At 57.6% G+C, this 19360-nt stretch overlaps 1 protein-coding gene across 1 annotated transcript; it reads right to left on the bottom strand.

Annotated features, from left to right (window-relative positions):
* Window positions 1–141: 141 nt before the first annotated feature.
* LOC133911324 (uncharacterized) lies at window positions 142–14891 on the bottom strand. Its single transcript, XM_062353518.1, has 2 exons — window positions 14205–14891; window positions 142–423 (listed from the first exon to the last, which is right to left on the bottom strand). The coding sequence occupies exons 1-2, from the start codon at window positions 14889–14891 to the stop codon at window positions 142–144; spliced, it is 969 nt and encodes a 322-aa protein (XP_062209502.1).
* Window positions 14892–19360: the final 4469 nt, after the last annotated feature.

Raw genomic sequence — 19360 nt, 5'->3', positions numbered from 1 at the left:
TCATCAGCAATCGTGTAGGACTATTATCATACACTCGTAGATGTTAGCATCTATGATCACCTTGTGTCCAACTTCAGTAAGTTGTCCTAGGCTGATGATGTTGTTGCATAGTCTTAAAATGTAGTAGACCACCTGCAACAATCATTGATCGCCGTTCTTGCAGCTGAACACGACAGACCCTAACCCCATGATCTGTAGCGTGGAGTCATCCCCGAACTTCACCTTGCCAGTGACACCTTCGTCCAGCTCTCTAAACTTCTCTTTGTCACCAGTCATGTGATTACTGGCCTCATTGTCCAGGTAGTAGACCTTAGAGCTGGAGCCTCTCTCTGTTGTGTCATGCAGTTTCGGCTTTAACTTCTCCTCATTTAGCAACATGGCCTTCCAGCCTTCACTGCAGTCCTGGTACCATCTCCTCCGACACTGTGAGCAATAAGGCCGGCTCGGTGTCATCGGTATGTGTGAGATGATACTCATCATTCTCTTTGTCCTTCTTCTGGCACTCATTCACGTAGTACCCCATCTTATAGTAGTTGTAGCACTTGATGCGGCTCTTGTTGCAGCGACCATCGCCTGAGCCGCTCTCCTCGTCATTGCATGATGTACCACCACTGTCGGTGTATTAGGAACCAGGGGTCCCTGAATCCTGAGACCGGGCCGGCCATCCGCCACATGTCACCATCCCGCGAGGTCCACCCTGCAGGATAAGAAGAAACTAAGTCCCAGGGGAAGGTGCTCGGGGCCGTAGCCTCTAGGTTCCCGAGCACCCCAGTTCCCCGATGATCCGCAGAGTCCAAGTACCGGGAAGGAAGTGCTCGGAAGGTTTCTCACTTATCCCCGAGTATTGTAGTCCCCCGATAATCCAAACACCGGAGTGCTCGGGAGAGAGTGCTCGGGGCTGCACGTGGCAGCCCCCGAGGACTCGGTTCCCCGAAGGTCTCACCCAAGTGCTCGGGAGAGAGTACTCGGGGCTGCACGTGGCAGCCCACGAGGACTCGGTTCCCCGAAGGTCTCACCCAAGTGCTCGGGAGAGAGTGCTCGGGGCTGCACGTGGCAGCCCCCGAGGACTCGGTTCCCCGAAGGTCTCACCCAAGTGCTCGGGAGAGAGTGCTCAGGGCTGCACGTGGCAGCCCCCGAGGACTCGGTTTCCCGAAGGTCCCACCGAAGTGCTCGGGAGAGAGTGCTCGGGGCTGCACGTGGCAGCCCCCGAGGACTCGGTTCCTCGAAGGATCGCGCAAGATCGTCCGACGACTCGAAGGGTCCCATCGTCGGGGTGTCAGCCAGTCAAGGGCCCAATGCCGCATTTAATAGGCACACGCGGCCTGACATCCTAATATCCTGACATTCTCAGCTGCCCACGCCCCAGTGTCAGACCCTGCCATGCACTGGCAGGGGGGCGTGGGTCCATTAAATGCACGGGTCCTGTCCCGTTTCATCCGGGTGCCTCGGGATAACATTGCCAGAATCGAAGCGCTCCGCCTGCCACCCTGCCCTGGCAGAAGAACAAGACAGGGTGGGCGCACCGGGCACCTCTGAGGCTGCCCGGTGGGCCCCCTTAATGGCACCCGAGGGCATCCACAGTGGCGGGTGGTCGGATGCGCGTCGTATTTTTCCACCGCCCCTGTCACTTCGCCAAGACGGAATGATGACGCTTTTCTCCGTGGCACCTTGGCACTCGCACCCCCTCTTTCCCATTCAGGATATGTCGAGGTCGGCGCGCCTATAAAAGGAAAGGATGGAGAACACGTAAAAGAGAGAGGTGAAAGAAGAAAGAGGACGCAGACGCTCGAACCAGCTCAAGCCAAGCTAGAACCCGAGAGCCTCAAGCTCTCTGTAAGTGTCTCTCTCTTGTAACCAGATACATCCTTGAAGAATTCCCTTCAAGAATAGATATAGCACTCATACAGGAGTAGGGTGTTACGCCCCCATGCGGCCCGAACCTGTCTAAACCCCGGTGCACCCATCTTTCTCGCACTAGGACGATCATCTCCCACTAGCCACTGCATTTATTTCCGTTTTCCCGCTTATTTCCCAAACAAGCTCGTTCAGGATCATCCCCCCGGCCGAATCTCTAAAAAGGGGTCTCTCGGAATCCCTGCGACAGGAGTTCACCCTCCGACAGCTGGCGCGCCAGGTAGAGGGGAATATCCCTGGATTGTTTGTGTCACTTTTTTTCCCACAGGAAAAGATGGCCGGTGGGCATCGCCTCCAGCGTTCCGGCTCCACTTCCAGTGACGGGGCGCTGCCCGACGCCAGAGGAGGCCCAGTCGCTGCTGCGTACCAGCAACAGCCACCATCCACGTGCGCGGTTTTTCCCGCTCAAGGGGATCAAGGTGTTGGGCCCATCAGGGCCGCCGCCGCCGCTGCCGACGCACTTTCCGACCCCCAGCAGGTGGTCGGGACCCCGGCCGCCAGGTCCGCCTCTGGACCGCGTCGGGTGCCACCACGACGCGAGCTCGCTTTCAGCGAGGCCAGCCCAGGGAGCGCGCTGCTTGCAGCGCATGCTCTCCTTAGGCACCCGCCCGTTCAGGCCACGCCGAATACTCCGGAAGGCCGGTGGATACAAGATGTCGTCGCTTTGGTCGGCACTGCTCGTCGCCAGGTGCAGGCCGGGAGTCCTCGCACCACTTCCCGGCATGGTGCCGCCAGAGCCGGCTCCTCAACAGGCAACACCCGCACGGGCCGAGGGGTCTCCAGGCGGAGTGCCGTCCCCCTGGTTGTATCTGAAGCCCAGGACCTTCGTTTGCGCCTTGACGAGCGGAGGGGCCACGAGGATGCCCGAGTTACTCTCGAGCGTCAGTGGGAGACCCGGCAGGGGGTCGGGGCAGAGGACCAGGCTTCCTCTCTCCCGGCCCAAGGCCACCGGGGATCCCCGGCTCGCCGCCACTCGCCACCGAGGACCCCCGCTCGCGCTGCGGGGTACGGCACCGGCTGCCGTGCTTTCACCGCCGAGCTCCGCCGGGTCAGGTGGCCTTCCAAGTTCCGCCCCGAGCTGCCGGAGAAGTACGACGGGTCCATCGACCCCGTCGAGTTCCTCCAGATCTACACAACGGCCGTCCAAGCGGCCGGAGGCAGCAAAAAGGTGATGGCAAACTTCTTTCATGTTGCCCTGAGGGGCTCCGCCCGCTCTTGGCTTATGAACTTACCCCCAGGGTCTATCGGCTCCTGGGATGACCTGTGCCACCAGTTCGTGGCCAACTTTCAGGGCACGTTTACGCGTCCCGGTTTGGAGTGCGACCTCCACGCCGTCCAACAGCAGGAAGGGGAGACGCTACGGCGCTTTATACAGCGTTTCAGCCAGGTTCGCAACACCATTCCACGAGTGGCCCCCCACGCTGTTATTGTTGCTTTCCGGCAGGGCGTCCACGATGAGCGGATGCTCGAAAAGCTAGGTACGCACGAGATCGAGACCACTGCGGAACTCTTCGCACTGGCCGATAAGTGCGCCATGGCTGCGGAGGCCAGGGCGTGGCATGCTCCTCGCCCCGCCTCCGACCAGCCAAGTTCTTCCCGCTCTGACAAGCGGGAAAAGAAGAAGAGAAGGAAGCGCGAGGCCGCTCCCGTTGAGCCAACCCAGGTTCCTGCTCACAGGGTGCCGCAAGAGCCCGATCACCGGCAAGAGCGCCGGCCGGGTGTCGATCGACGCCCCGTCAGGGCCCCTGCTCAGGCTCCTCCTCGGGCCTCCGTGCCTACGAAGGCCCCGGCTCCAGCAAGGGCACCAGCTCCAGCGAGAGCCCCGGCCCCTGGCCGAGCTCCCGCTCCAGCGAGGGCCCCCGCTCCCGCGGGGCCCGAGCCAGGTAAATGGTGTCCCATACACCAGACCAGATGGCACGACCTCACGGAGTGTCGTACGGTCAAAGGACTCGTGGAGCAGCGCCAGAGGGAACGCGACGAGTCCCGTGGAGGAGGCGATAGTGAGGTCGCCCCCGACAACGCCGAGCTCGGCTTCCAGGAGCCCGAGCACACCGTCGCCTTCATCGACGGGGGCGCGTATACGCCTTCCTCGCGCCGTGGCATCAAGGTCATGCGACGCGAGGTGTGCTCGGCAACCTCGAGTGAAGAGGCCGCAAGGCCCCTAAGATGGTCGGATACTTCGATCACGTTCAGCATGGCTGATCACCCCACCAGTACTGCAGCCGTGGGGCGACTACCTTTGGTAGTGTCCCCCACTGTCTGCAATGTCAAGGTCGGCAGGGTGCTGATCGACGGTGATGCTGGCCTCAACCTCCTTTCTAAGGAGGCTTTTGAGAAGCTGCAGGTGTCTTCCCGATGCCTAAAGCCGTCGCTCCCTTTCTGTGGAGTGACCCCTAGGCACTCCCTGCCCCTCGGGCAGGTTGAGTTGCCTGTCACGTTCGGGAGCCGGGACAACTTCCGCACGGAGTGCGTCCTCTTCGATGTCGCGGAGCTCCCTCTCCCCTACAACGCCATCCTCGGGCGTCCGGCGCTCGCCAAGTTTATGATGGCCGTGCATTATGCATACCTTACGGTTAAGATGCCCGGCCCCGCAGGCTCCATCTCTGTGCTCGCCGATTCCTGCGGCGCCGTCTCCTGCGCTGAACAGTCATACATGGCTCTGGTCTCAGCGCAGGCCGAGGTCGATGGCTCTACAGGGGGCCCGGGACCCTCTTCATTCAAACCCCGACTCGCCGCCGACACCTCTGTTCCAACGAAGGAGGTTGTGGTGGGCGAAGACGCTACCCAGGTTGTCCGTATCGGCAGCAACCTGGGCAGCAAATAGGAAAGCGCGCTCGTCGCCTTCCTCTGGGCTAACGTAGACGTGTTTGCCTGGCAACCGTCCGACATGCCCGGGATCCCTAGGGAGGTGATCGAGCATCACTTGGCGGTGCGTCCGGACGCCCGCCCGGTGAAGCAGAAGGTCCGGCGGCAGGCGCCAGAGCGCCAGGAGTTTATCCGCGAGCAGGTCAGCAAGCTCCTCAACGCCGGATTCATCCGAGAAGTCCTCCACCCCGACTGGCTAGCAAACCCAGTCATCGTCCCAAAGGCCAATGGCAAGCTCCGCATGTGCGTGGACTACACCGACCTAAATAAGGCTTGCCCTAAAGATCCCTTCCCCTTACCTCGCATTGATCAAATTATAGATTCAACTGCGGGATGCGATCTTTTATGCTTTCTAGATGCAAACTCTGGGTATCACCAGATTCGCATGGCCGTAGGGGACGAGGAAAAAACTGCTTTTACCACCCCGGTGGGGACTTATTGCTACATGTCAATGCCTTTCGGCCTGTGCAACGCTGGGTCATCCTTCCAGCGCGCTATTCGTATTACTCTTGACTCGCAGGTTGGCCGTAACGTCGAGGCTTACATCGACGACCTCGTGGTCAAAACCCGAGACCGTGCCACCCTGCTCGAGGACCTTGCCGAGACTTTCAACAGTCTCCGTTCTACCCGCCTCAAGCTCAACCCGGAGAAGTGTGTCTTCGGGGTGCCGGCGGGCAAGCTCCTTGGTTTCTTGGTCTCTGGCCGAGGGATCGAGGTCAATCCAGAAAAGATCCGGGCCATCGAGCAGATGCGACCCCCGGTTCGACTCAAGGAGGTCCAGCGCCTCACCGGCTGCATGGCAGCCCTCGGGCGCTTCATCTCCAAGCTCGGGGAGCGAGGGCTCCCCCTCTTCAAGCTTTTGAAGAAATCCAGTCGTTTTGACTGGACGCCGGAGGCCGAGCAGGCCTTCCGCGACTTAAAGAAGTACCTTACTTCGCCACCCGTGTTGGTGGCTCCCTTTCAAGGTGAGCCCCTACTACTCTACGTTTCGGCCACTCCTCAGGTCGTGAGTGTAGTGCTGGTGGTGGAGCGCGACGAGTGTTTGGGGCCGGGTGCTGGGTTCCAGCTCCCAGAGGCCCCCGACCACTCACTTGTCCTCGCGGCTCCCCCTGGGCAAGGGGTCGAGCCCGAGCACACTGCTCTTCCCAGCCAAGGAGTCGAGCCCGAGTGCCCTGCCAGCCCCGACCGTGCCGCCAACCCTAAGGGCTGCAGTAGCCCCCCGGGTGGAGCCGCCGTCCGGGCTTGCCGGGTGCAGCGACCGGTATACTTCGTCAGCGAAGTCCTCCGGGAAGCCAAGACAAGATATCCCCAGGCGCAAAAGCTACTCTATGCCGTGCTCGTCGCCTCCCGGAAGCTGCGCCACTACTTCCAGGCGCACAAGGTCTCGGTGGTTACCACTGATCCACTGGGACCCATCCTCCGGAACCGGGAAGGCACCGGGCGCGTTGTCAAATGGGCAGTAGAGCCGGCGGAGTTCGACCTACACTTCGTCAGTCGCCAGGCAATCAAAAGCCAGGCGCTCTCCGACTTCTTGGAAGAGTGGACGCCCGTCCCCTGCGTCGTCCCAGAAGAGGTCTCTGCCTATCCCGGGCACGACGCGCCCGGGTACTGGGTCATGCACTTCGACGGCTCCCTCTCGCTGAAAGGCACAGGGGCCGGAGTGGTTCTCACCTCCCCAACGGGTGAAGAGCTCCGGTACGTCGTACAGTTGCAGTTCCGCGCATCCAACAACATGGCGGAGTATGAAGGTCTCATCGCCGGCCTTCGGGCTGCGGTGGGGCTCGGGATTCGTCGCCTCCTGGTCAAAGGGGACTCCCAACTGGTCGTCAACCAGGTATCCAAGGAGTACCAGTGCAGGGATCCTCAAATGGCGGCGTACGTGGCTGCAGTCAGGAAGCTCGAGAGACGCTTCGACGGCCTCGAATTGCGGCACATCCCTCGCCGCGACAATGCTCCGGCCGACGAGCTCTCTCGCCTGGCCTCCTCACGTGCGCGCGTCCCTGCCGGAGTCTTTGAAGAAAGACTCGCACGGCCTTCCGTCCTGCCTGCCGAACCGGATGAAGGGGAAACCTCAAACTCAATTCAGGGGACCCCGGCGGTGCCCTCAGTGGGAAGCCCCGTCAGGGCGCCGCCGTCCGGCGAGTGCGCTGTGCTCGCCGAATGTTCTCAAGATGCCTCGTGGATGTCTGACATCCGAGGGTACTTGAAAGAAAAGTTCCTACCCGAGGATGAGGCGTCTGCCGAAAGAGTTGCTCGGCAGTCCAGACGCTATGCCATAGTAGATGGGGATCTCTACCGGCGTAGCGCAGGAGGTGTCCTCCTGAAATGCATCTCCCGGGCAGAAGGCGGCAATCTTCTCGCTGAGGTCCACGAGGGCGAGTGCGGTGGCCATTCATCGTTCCGCACGCTGGTCGGGAAGGCCTTCCGGCAAGGTTTCTACTGGCCTACAGCTCTCCAGGATGCTTCCGAGCTGGTTCGGCGCTGCAGGGCGTGCCAGTTCCATGCAAAGCAGATTCACCAGCCAGCTCAGGCTCTTCATACCATTCCCCTGTCATGGCCTTTCGCGGTCTGGGGTTTGGACATTCTGGGTCCATTCCCCCGAGCAATCGGGGGCTATGCATACCTATATGTCGCTATCGACAAGTTCACCAAGTGGCCGGAGGCGGTCCCAGTCATCAAGGTGACCAAAAACACGGCACTCCAGTTTATCCGCGGCATCACCAGCCGCTTTGGCGTCCCGAACCGGATCATCACCGACAACGGCACCCAGTTCACAAGTGCCTTGTTCGGGGACTATTGCGAAGATCTCGGTATCAAGCTCTGCTTCGCTTCCGTCGCTCATCCTCGGAGTAACGGGCAGGTCGAGCGCGCCAACGCGGAGATACTAAAGGGCCTCAAAACCCGGACCTATAACGTGCTCGCTAAGCACGGGAAGGGATGGGTGGACGAGCTGCCAGCCGTGCTGTGGGCCAATCGGACTACGCCAAGCCGCGCCACCGGGGAGACTCCGTTCTTCCTCGTCTATGGCGCCGAAGCAGTCCTCCTCTCCGAGCTCACTCTGGGCTCCCCTCGAGTGCATGCATACTCTGAGGGTGAGCAGGAGCGGCAAAGACGCGACGACGTGGACTACCTGGAAGAGCGCCGGCGGCGTGCCGCTGTCCGGGCGGCTCGGTATCAGCAGAGTCTACGGCGGTATCATCTGCGCCATGTCCGGGCCTGGTCTCTCGAGGTGGGGGACCTAGTTCTCCGACGCGTCCAGTCGCCCGAAGGAATGAATAATCTATCCCCTGTGTGGGAAGGTCCTTTCACCGTGATCGCGGTCCCGCGGGCAGGTTCTTTCAGGTTGGCGACGGAGGAAGGACAGCCACTCCCGAATCCGTGGAACATCGAGCATCTCTGACGCTTCTACCCGTAGATGGTCGTGCTCGCGGCTCAGGTCAGCAAGGCCGGGGGCTTCTCCCCACCCAAGCAGTCCGAGGGCTTCGCCCCTTGGGTAAGTCGCTGTCGCCCAACCTTGTAAATATTGCACATTCAGTATTTCGATAAGCAATCACTATGTTAACATATTTTTTCTGGATTCCGTATGTTTAATCTGTCTGGTGAGGTGCTCGGTTGTGCGAGAAAAAGTTCGCTCTCTCATTTTCCCCGCTGATAAAAGAATCCCAATCGGTATGCATGCGAGCAGTCGCCGCTGACTTACGTCCGGCATGGTAGGCTGTGGTGTTCGGTGTCGTGGCAGGCTCCCGGGCACTACCAAGTTTCGGGGTGCTCTGGGTAATCCCATCGCTCGAGCCGCTCGAGTAGTCCAGAGCTCGGGCCCCCGGAGCGGGCTGTTGGTGCTCGGTCTGGTCTGTCATGCCCGGGCGCCATCGAACCATAGGACCTCTGGGTTATGCCTCTGCCTGCTCTTGTCCGTCGCGAGAGCTCGAAGGCCGACTACGCCAGCAGCAGCGATCCGGATAACTTCATTCTCGGGGACGGGAAGGTCGGGAACGGCCCGACTGAGTACTCCCCGGGACTTCCGGACAAAACTCCAGAAGAAGCATCAAACACTCAGAGAAATTGGAGTTGCGAGCTCAAGGAAAAACTGCCATTAATATTCACAGGATAGATACAAGGCCTTTTCTAAAAGTTCACTCCTACCTCTACATTCATCAAGACAACAAAAGAAAAAAAGACTACAAAAGATCTAGTCGGCAGCAGAGGCGTCGGCTGAATCCTCTGAGTCGTCCCCGGGGGCTGGCGGCGGCGGCACCTCTCGCCTGAAGCCGGCCGCCACCACGACGGCGGTACTCCGGACCGCTACCCGGGCGGCCTCTCCCTCAGCCTCGACCACCCCCTCCCGCGCCGGCTCCAGCGGGAAGTTTGGATCCCTGCTTCGGTAGCAGGCCAAAACGTGCTCGGCCACTGCATGTGCCAAGCCACGTCCCTCCCGGGCGGCGAGTTCCTGGACTGCCCAAGGCAGGGCCTCGAGGCGCTCGCAGACCTGCTGCAGCCCCAACACTTGTCGTGCGGGGCCGTCGCCCTTCTCGCCTCCAACGAGCCGTCCGAGACCACCCTTCTCTATGGCCCGCCGCATCCGCCGGAGTACGTCTTCCAGCATATGCTCGAGGTTGACCCGCGAGACAAAGGCGGTCTCGAGCTTCTCCTTGGCGGCCCGCAGCTGTGCCTCAAGTCCCTGGTCCCTGACCGGACCGGAAGAACCGCCAACTGCTGCGGGGGCGGCAGCCTGCTTCGCCTTGGCCACCATCTCGGATAAAGCACGTTCACGGGCGGTCAGTTCCGCCTCGTGCTTCGCGTTCTGCTCCGCCCTGGTCGCCATGGCCGCTGCCACCGCGTCAGCCTCGCCCTCTCGACGACTCAATTCGCCTTCTCGGCGACTCAGCTCGCCCTCCCGCCGGGCCAGTGCGTCCTCCTTCTGGGCCACCGAATCCTCCCGAGCACCGAGATCCGACGCCGACAACTCATTGTCCACCTCCCGGATGGAGACGTTCTCCTCCCAGCGGTGGATCTCTTCTCTGATCTTCCGGAGGTCATCTTCCCAGCGCTGGAGGTCGGCGCGCGTCTTCTCGGCCGCGCCCTCCCGACGGGTCAGCTCGGCTTGCCGCTCCTCCGCCGCTTGCTCCCGGGCAGCGACTGCCATCTCCCTCTCCTGCGCCTACCCCATCCTGGCAAGGGCCTCGGCAGCTTGCTGCTTCGATGCCTCAGCCAGGCGGGCGGCGTTTTCTCGTTCCTGCGCGGCCTCTGCCCGCACGGTCTTCAAAATTTCTTGTTCCCGCGCCGCTTCCGCGCGGATATCTTCTAGGAGCTTCTGCTCCTGCGCAGCCGCCGCACGGGCCTCCTCCTGGGCGCCCGCCAGCTGCGCCTTCTCCAACGCCAGGCGGGCGCGCTCAGCTTCAAGCTCCCCCTCCTTAGCATCCACCGCTGCTTTGACGCCTTCAATGGCAGCCAGGAAAGGGTCGGCGGGCTGGACGGGCGCCGGTGGGGCCCAGGCTTCTCCGCAGAGTGCCTCTAGGGGGGTCGAGCTCTCTGCAGGGCCCTGCGCTGCCATCTGCCCCGGGCACTGCCTGCCCGGGGTAGGCTCCGTCGGCGCCGAAGACTCGGACGGCGGCCGCATTCCCGCATCGGCCGCCCTGTCCGCCGGCCCCGGCAAAGCGTCCGCCTCCACCATCATCCGCCCCGGGCTCTCCACGCCTGGGGTAGGTTCCGCCGGCGCCAAGGATCTGGACGTTTGCTCCGTCCTCCTCTCGGCCGCCGCCTCCGTCTCTCTCCCGCTGGCCGCCACGACGATTGGCGCCTCCGCCGTTCCGGTGCCCGCCTCCGTCGGAGCTGCAGGTGGGCTCGTTTCTGATCTCGGCGCCCGCTCTTTCTCCGTCGCAGTAGCACCTGCGGCCGGCCTACGGGAGACAGATGAAAAATGCCGAAGCTTAGTTCGGGCCAGAAATGCCCATGGAAAAGCAAGAAAGGAGACTCACCGATACCGCCATTTGGCCGCTGGGAGCCTGATGTCCGGGTCCGGTGCCGTCGGTCCGGACTCCTCCCGCCGCCTCTTCCGCTGGGGGCTCGACTGAACCGTTGCGCGGGCCTCAGGCGCCGCCGTGCGGGCCTCGTGTGCCGCCGCGCGGGTCTCGGTTTCCGCCATGCGGGTCGCGGGCGCCGGTGCAGGCCCCATCCGCACCAGGCGCGGCTCCAGCACCGGAAATGCCACCGCTGCCGTTGGCGACGGCGGAGAGTCCAGCACCAGCATCAGGGCCCGGGGCCGCTTTCCCCGATCTCCCGGTGCCACCTCCTCGATGACTTCAGTGGCGCCCTCCTCTCTGGCACGGCGGCTGCTGCTTGCGGCGGCCCCGTCGCTAGCACGCGCCGAGCTAGCAGTAGTCTCCTCGCCAAGTAGCTCCTCTAGCCCGGGGAGTTCGGAGGCCTCGGGACTCCGGCTTCTTGGCCGGTCCACAGGCCCCTGGGCGTCGAACTCCGGCAGCCCCGCCATAATGGCCACCCGGTTGGGTTTGGCGCAGAGCGCCATCTCCGGCCACGGGAGCTCCGTCCGGCCCATATCCTCCGTTCCGGTGATCACCCTTGTCATCCCCCGCAGTTTCGCCTGCCCCAGATCCCAGCTCGCGCCGATCTGGGTCCTGGTGATGTCCTCCGGTCCGGTATAGAACCAGCTCGGCTGGGCCCGCTCTCGCAAGGGCACTAGCCGACGGCGCAGGAAGTCCACGACCACCATGACGGAGGTCAGCCCGGACTCGCGTAATTCCAGGATGCGCTCCAGCACCGGCTTCAGCCTCGCGTCTTCCGGCGGCGGCGCCTCCCACGTCGATCGCCGAGGCTCCGCCGCCGCCTCTGGCAGCTCGAGGCGCTCATGGGGGTCGACGTCGACGAAGAACCAGTCCCGTCGCCACTCCTCCCACTTGCTGCGCAGCACCTGGGGAATGTAACGATCCCCCAGGCCGTCCCGGAACCGAAGGTTGCAGCACCCCGCGACGTCCGCCGTGGAGTGCCCCCTCTTCTTCCCCACCGGCCGAAGGACGAAGAAATGACGAAGCAGCGTCGCCGACGGCATCACCCCCACGAACATTTCGCAGAGATGCGCAAAAGTCGCCAACACCACCACAGAGTTGGGGCTTAGGTGCACCAGCTGAATGCCGTACGTCTCCAGCACTTGCAGGAAGAAGGCGGAGAACGGCGGCACCAACCCCGCTGCCACAAAGGAGGTGAAGAGGATGGTCCGCCCAGGGACGGTCGTCGCCGGCATCAGGCCCGCCGGCCTCACCACCACAGCACCTTCTTGCCCCTCCGGCACCAGCAGTTTCCTGATTTTGTCCGCCGCCTCCTCGTTCCTCAGACGAGACTCCGGCAAGATGCTATCCGAAGCCTTGTCCCGGCGTCCTCCTCCAACCCTCGTCATCTCGGCAAAGATGGAAGGTGTTTTGGTGGTGGAGAGAGAGAGAAGGAAGAATGCTCCGGTCGCCTGAGAATTTCCTAAGGGCTTCGGAGCACAAAGAAGGCAAGAGCACAAGTGCGAGAGAGCGTAAAGAGGGGAACGGACCGATCCATTCCCCCTTTTATATCTCAAAGTTCAAAAACTGCCGCCCAAACGGTTCGCTCGGCGAAGCGTCGCCTCGATCGACGCAACTGCCAGGCGAATCTCCCGCCGATCGCGCGATGTCAGCGGCTGCTAGGCGTATTTTCCTTGATCTGCGCGGCGACCGCGCGTGCCGCCCGTATGGTCATCATACCCTTCGGAAGTTGTGTGGACACGCGTCCACTCATTTTCCCGTTGGGGCATACTTGAGGTCCGGGTCCGCAAGGGCCACCTCTCGAAAGCTTGCCACATGGCGTCTACGCCAGCCTCAGCCTCGGCCGCGATGAAGGGCCCATTCGCAGTCTCCGTCCCGTCGCCTACCAATGGACCCGGGGGCTACTGTCAGTGTATTAGGAACCAGGGGTCCCTGAATCCCGAGACCGGGCCGGCCATCCGCCACATATCACCATCCCGCGAGGTCCACCCTGCAGGATAAGAAGAAACTAAGTCCCAGGGGAAAGTGCTCGGGGCCGTAGCCTCTAGGTTCCCGAGCACCCCAGTTCCCCGATGATCCGCAGAGTCCAAGTACCGGGAAGGAAGTGCTCCGAAGGTTTCTCACTTATCCCCGAGTACTGTAGTCCCCCGATAATCCAAACACTGAAGTGCTCGGGAGAGAGTGCTCGGGGCTGCACGTGGCAGCCCCCGAGGACTCGGTTCCCCGAAGGTCTCACCCAAGTGCTCGGGAGAGAGTACTCGGGGCTGCACGTGGCAGCCCCCGAGGACTCGGTTCCCCGAAGGTCTCACCCAAGTGCTCGGGAGAGAGTGCTCGGGGCTGCACGTGGCAGCCCCCGAGGACTCGGTTCCCCGAAGGTCTCACCCAAGTGCTCGGGAGAGAGTGCTCGGGGCTGCACGTGGCAGCCCCCGAGGACTCGGTTTCCCGAAGGTCCCACCGAAGTGCTCGGGAGAGAGTGCTCGGGGCTGCACGTGGCAGCCCCCGAGGACTCGGTTCCTCGAAGGATCGCGCAAGATCGTCCGACGACTCGAAGGGTCCCATCGTCGGGGTGTCAGCCAGTCAAGGGCCCAATGCCGCATTTAATAGGCACGCGCGGCCTGACATCCTGACATCCTGACATTCTCAGCTGCCCACGCCCCAGTGTCAGACCCTGCCATGCACTGGCAGGGGCGCGTGGGTCCATTAAATGCACGGGTCCCGTCCCGTTTCATCCGGGTGCCTCGGGATAACGTTGCCAGAATCGAAGCGCTCCGCCTGCCACCCTGCCCTGGCAGAAGAACAAGACAGGGTGGGCGCACCGGGCACCTCTGAGGCTGCCCGGTGGGCCCCCTTAATGGCACCCGAGGGCATCCACAGTGGCGGGTGGTCGGATGCGCGCCGCATTTTTCCACCGCCCCTGTCACTTCACCAAGACGGAATGATGACACCTTTCTCCGTGGCACCTTGGCACTCGCACCCCCTCTTTCCCATTCAGGATATGTCGAGGTCGGCGCGCCTATAAAAGGAAAGGATGGAGAACACGTAAAAGAGAGAGGTGAAAGAAGAAAGAGGACGCAGACGCTCGAACCAGCTCAAGCCAAGCTAGAACACGAGAGCCTCAAGCTCTCTGTAAGTGTCTCTCTCTTGTAACCAGATACATCCTTGAAGAATTCCCTTCAAGGATAGATATAGCACTCATACAGGAGTAGGGTGTTACGCCCCCGTGCGGCCCGAACCTGTCTAAACCCCGGTGCACCCATCTTTCTCGCACTAGGATGATCATCTCCCACCAGCCACTACATTTATTTCCGTTTTCCCGCTTATTTCCCAAACAAGCTCGTTCAGGATTATCCCCCCGGCCGAATCTCTAAAAAGGGGTCTCTCGGGATCCCTGCGACAGGAGTTCACCCTCCGACAACCACAATAACCTCTGCCATGACCTCTGCCGCATCCATGACCACCCCAACCGCGATTGCTATCTGCAGAAGAGTGGTATTTGCCCTTGTTGCCTGACGAGGAATCACTGCCGTCCTTATTCTGCCGCGCTTGCCACTCGTCCTGAGTGAGTAGAAGCTTGTCGTCGCCATTATTGTTGTTGCCAAATGCATGTGGGTGAGCACGTTCTTCAAACGCCTTTAGCCGCCCCACGGTTTCTTCAAAAGGCAACTTGTCATGGTCATAGAATTGCTCGATCCCGGCGATCAGACTCAGGAGTCGATATGGCACGGTGTCGAATAGTTTTTTAACCACTGCAGTGTCATCGAGTGTCTCCCCCAGATTTGTGTTTGTGTACCTGACAGACATGACGTTGAGCTTTCCAGCGTACTGGTCCAGCATCTCTCCCTCCTGCATGTGCATAGTGTTGAAGTCTCCCTTCAATGTTTGCACCCGCATGTTCTTGATGTGATCCACGCCTACAAACCTTGTCTTGAGACAGGCCCAGACATCCTTTGCAGTTTTCTTCCTTGCCACCTGCATCAGTAGATCCTCTGGGAGCACTTGGAAGAGATGCGACCTCGCCTTCTTGTCTTTCTTCTCGTCGACAACTGCACTGGTCGCTAGCTCGACTACCTCCCAGACATCTTGATCCTCCATCATCGCCTGCACGCGAATCACCCAGCTTGTGTAGTTTGTCGCCGTGAACTACGAGTACAAGAACGACCCACCACCACTCTCCCGCGTTGCCTCGCCCTAAGGAACGATCAACATCTTCACGAGTTAGTGCTGCGCCAACCTGGCTCTGATACCAGATGTTGGCCCCTTCCTTTGGATCACGTGCACACCCGACCATGACCAGTACGTGTCTAAGCAGTATATGCCCCAACTACAACCAGCCCGAGGTCGTTAATCACGCGAACGATCACGTCTCCAACCGCACGAGCGACTACTCCTCAGACCAAGCGAGCGATCTGACGTACGTGCTCGACCACGACCAGTTTGGCTATCTGCCTTATATGTGCTGCTCTTGATCACACTGATTAACCAGTAATGCCCGAGTCGAGTACTACTCGGCGAGAATGAAAATCAAACAAAGAACAAGGTGAAAACACTCTGGAGAAAACTTTCGACTCTATTAACTTGCAATTTGCACGACTTTGTGTCTTTCTTACAGGAACTAGAGATTACAACTCATATTTATAGCGACATGCTAACTCCGAATTCTAAACTGAATTGTGCCATCTCACGATCTGACTCTGACTCAAACTCCAACTACTCCCGTGCACCCCGCACGATCGAACCTTCCAAGTTACGACCAAAACTTCATACTTCAATCGAGTCCCCGAGGCCTACGACTAGAATTAAGTCCAACAACCCAAGGAGTATGTGATGCTAGGGACATCAAGACAGGGGAGATGCTCGTGGCGGTGCCGAAGGCAGAGGTGGCCAGGATGCGAGCACACCTGCTGGTGACGGCGCCGAGGGTGGTGTACCGGCGGCACAGGAGCACGACAGAGCTGAGGGAGGTGAGCAAGGATGTGGTCTACCTTGTTGTGGAGGGCACGGGCTCTGGAGGATACGGAGGCGGGTGCGCGCTGAAGGACGGCGAGCCGGACGCTATCTACTCGCCGGAGGAGGATGACGATGACTTGCTCTAGCACAAGGACAGCAAGCCGGACGCTATCTACTCGCCGGAGGAGGATGACGACGACTTGGTCTAGCACTAAAATTTTGTTCTGCTTCGGTATTGCTCGAACTGGCTACTGAGTGTCACAGTTGTCACTTGTGGTTTCCACAAGCATCGAGCATGATCTAAATTCTAAAAAGAGCATCAAGCATGATTATTTTCCCCGCTCCTTTTTTGAGTGAACCTCTTCGTAAGAACTGCCTCTATTGTTGAGAATCTGAAACACCTAACACACAGAAGGAAGAATTGGACTAGTTCATTGCGAGATTGTTGGGATTATTCCTCAAGAGACCAGACCAGAGATGGATGATATTGGATGGGAGAAGGATGGACTGCTGGGATGGGACACAGGATGGTCACTGAAGAAATGCATGCTACGATAAAGCAAATCGATCCGGTAGTGGAGGACTAACTGAGGCTTTCAGATTTGTGGAGTGAAAAACCAAGGCATCGACCTGTATACAGGGTTCGCAAATTCGACGAAAACCGGTTCAAAATCGTGAAATTCGGTCAATTCGGTGCGATCTGATTTTGTAATATGACTAGAATTCATATTTGAATTCAAAAAGTTCAAATCAGATTTTAAAAAAAAAAAAAAAATTCTATAAAAAACTAGAGATAATTCTAAGACTATCTATGAAAAAAGTTTTCAAAACACATGTCACCCTATATATGCGCCCCATCACTACTACAGGAACCCCTGTATATGCTGCTTCATCATTATCGGTTTCTTATGAGCCGCTGCTGATTCGTTTCCAGGACTATTTTTACTGACTATCACTACCAATTCTAATGACGAAGTAGCAACAATAATTCGTCAAGTATTAGCCGACAATAATAATGAATGATAGCTTATCTTAAAAAATTCATAATTTTATTATACGAAGCTGGATGGAGATAACTTTCTATTAGAATTATAGCCCTTAATAAGATCTATAACTTTGTAGTTAGAATTTTTTAATTTGAGATCATTTAAATACCTAAATAATCATAACAAAGTTTTTCTTGAACTTTACTGAAATTCAAAAATACTCGGTAAATAAAAAAATCGAATGGTTTTCGACTAATTTGACCGAAATGCGGTCAATGTGAAAAATACGTTTGGTTTTTGGTTGAATTCGATCGGTCTTCGCTCGGCCGTTTCGTCGCTTTTTGCCGTGGTTAAAGCAGTTTGATCAAATGAATTTAGCCGAATTTTCCACATTTAGCGAATTTCGTGAATTCAACAACTTACCTCTGCATTTCTGTTGTCAAATGAATTTTTAAACCCTGCCCGTATACAATGCAATGCTCTTCAGCCTGCAACTGAAACCTGGACAAATACAACTAGATATGCACCAGTGGTTGACCTGACGCCTGTATCACAAAGGATATATATTTCTTCTGCTGTGATCTTAGGTTACATTGGAGCAGAATTAGAAAACTTTGTTTAGATAAATTAAATTTTCAATTCATACATCGAAAGCACCATTGGTCTAGTCGTAGAATAGTACCCTGCCAGGTGCAGGTTCGATTACCGGCTGGTGCAAATCAATTTTTTTTTCTTTCCATTTTTGAGAAACAAGCTCTGCTCAGCCAACTTTGTTATGTGCATTGCCAATTATTTTTTACAATGTAGGAAGGAGCACACTTGGTATTATTATATGCAGTGTTTAATTTGTTTCAAATAATGAATGGAAAAGAATAAAAAGGAGTACAAGTAGTTGTGGAAATGTTGGCATGCTTGTTATTTGTGCAAATGGTGATCGTCCCAGTACTCCTCCCGGTAGGCGTCTGGGTAATCCACCTTCTTCTTACTGACTGCATCGTACATTTGTTTCCTCCACTCCTCGACTTTGGCATGGCTGCACTGCTCCGCCACCCCGACTCATCCTACTCAAACTGAAACAAAAATCAGCGGCATCAGACACCTACCGGGAAGTACACACAATCAGATCTGCTGCAGCACGACATATAATTATACAAGGCTTGTGCTCCTACCTACCTGATTGTATTTCATGCAGTGAGTGTATCGTTTAGGCCATCCTACAGCTTCCAATTCTGAGTACTTCCTCTTCCGAGGGGAGCTGAATTCGTCCTGATAAGACGCCGGCAACCCAGTTGCTTTGGAGTTGAAACATTAGAAAACGGAATGACCTGAATGGAGTGTGCATTACAGATTCAGAACCTCGCGAGGCAAATCACAAGTTCAGCTAGAATTAGCACATTAAAGTTTCCTGTGCTCGATCCAAGGAGTGACCGTAAACGGTAGTCCGATGATGAAGGAGAAATGAGGAGCCACTTGAGGTGGGAAGGCATGTTTGTACAGCGGATCAATGCGGTTGTCGTCGCCGAGGAACGGGACTTGTAACTAGCAAATTTTCGACAGCAAGTAAGTTAGCAAAGGTTTTGAGTTGATTAAGCAAGTAGCCAAATCAAGCCGCTGGATACTACATACCCGGTGCAGTGCAGGATGACATCTGCTTTGATCGAGCTGCCGTCTCGGAACACCGCATTGCCATCGTCCTCAGCACGCTCGACCTGCAACGTTCCCAGATAAGCAGGTACGTACGTACTAGCATTGTTCCTTGTATATATTTGAAGCTTGTATCTAATTAGATGTAAGTAAATAGTTGAGGTAGTTAGGACAATATGTATGGTCCATTAATTTACCATGGAACGAAGCCACAGCCCACAGGTTGTGGTAGCCAGGCAGCCTTTCACAAGTGACCATCTGTTGACCATATGAACCTCGCGCGCGGCTGCCAGGCCGATGAAGGCGACGCGGAGCTGCATGGTATGTTTGGGAGAATTAATCGAAGCGGATGGACGACGATGCAGCAAAATACGAGCGGAGCAGAGGAGGAGGAGCTGGAGGGAAAGAGCGGCTACTGCAATTATATGTGGTTCGTGCGTGCGATTTGGATTTGTTTTGGGGAATCATTGCACCCGCGAACTGGGCCATCTTGACGAGAGGAGGAAATGGAAATGGAAATAGAACAGCAGATGCAGCTAGCTGCACATGTCCATGAAGATACTGGCCAAGATGCTGACGTGCCGCCTCCAACCGGAAATACAGAAGCTGGTGGTGGACACTGATCAAACGGGCTTCATCAAAGGTTGCTCCATCTCTGAAAATTTTGTCTACGCTCTAGAATTGGTACAGTGCTGTTGAGATATTAAATTGAAATATGTATTGGTTTGCATCCGATGAGTCATTGATAACGTTAAATTTGAGATGATTTTGGTTGGTATGAGTTTGTTTGTGCGTATTCTTCTTTATGGTTAACCAAAGTTTAGACTGTTTTAAAGTTAAAAAAACGCCTCACCGGAACATCCGGTGTGTGGATTCTTGACCACACCGGATAGTCGGGTGGTACGGTAAAGTGAGCACCGGAGCATTTTCGGTGTTGAAGAAGAAATAGGAGCAAACACCGAATAGTCCAGCGTTTTAGTGTGA

The sequence above is a fragment of the Phragmites australis genome, chromosome 3 (assembly GCF_958298935.1).
Source record: "Phragmites australis chromosome 3, lpPhrAust1.1, whole genome shotgun sequence".
NCBI classification, from domain to species: Eukaryota; Viridiplantae; Streptophyta; class Magnoliopsida; order Poales; family Poaceae; genus Phragmites; species Phragmites australis.
The sequence above is the reverse complement of the archived record's forward strand: the minus strand, read 5'-3'. Positions and strand labels throughout refer to the sequence as shown.

What these genes read in the sequence shown, in the direction of transcription:
- LOC133911324 (XM_062353518.1), bottom strand. Translation starts at nt 14,891, where the DNA reads ATGGAGGATCAAGATGTCTGGGAGGTAGTCGAGCTAGCGACCAGTGCA. An exon ending in GTTATTGTGGTTGTCGGAGG is followed by an intron (nt 424 to 14,204) that starts GTGAACTCCTGT and finishes TATTGCTCACAG; the next exon opens with TGTCGGAGGAGATGGTACCA.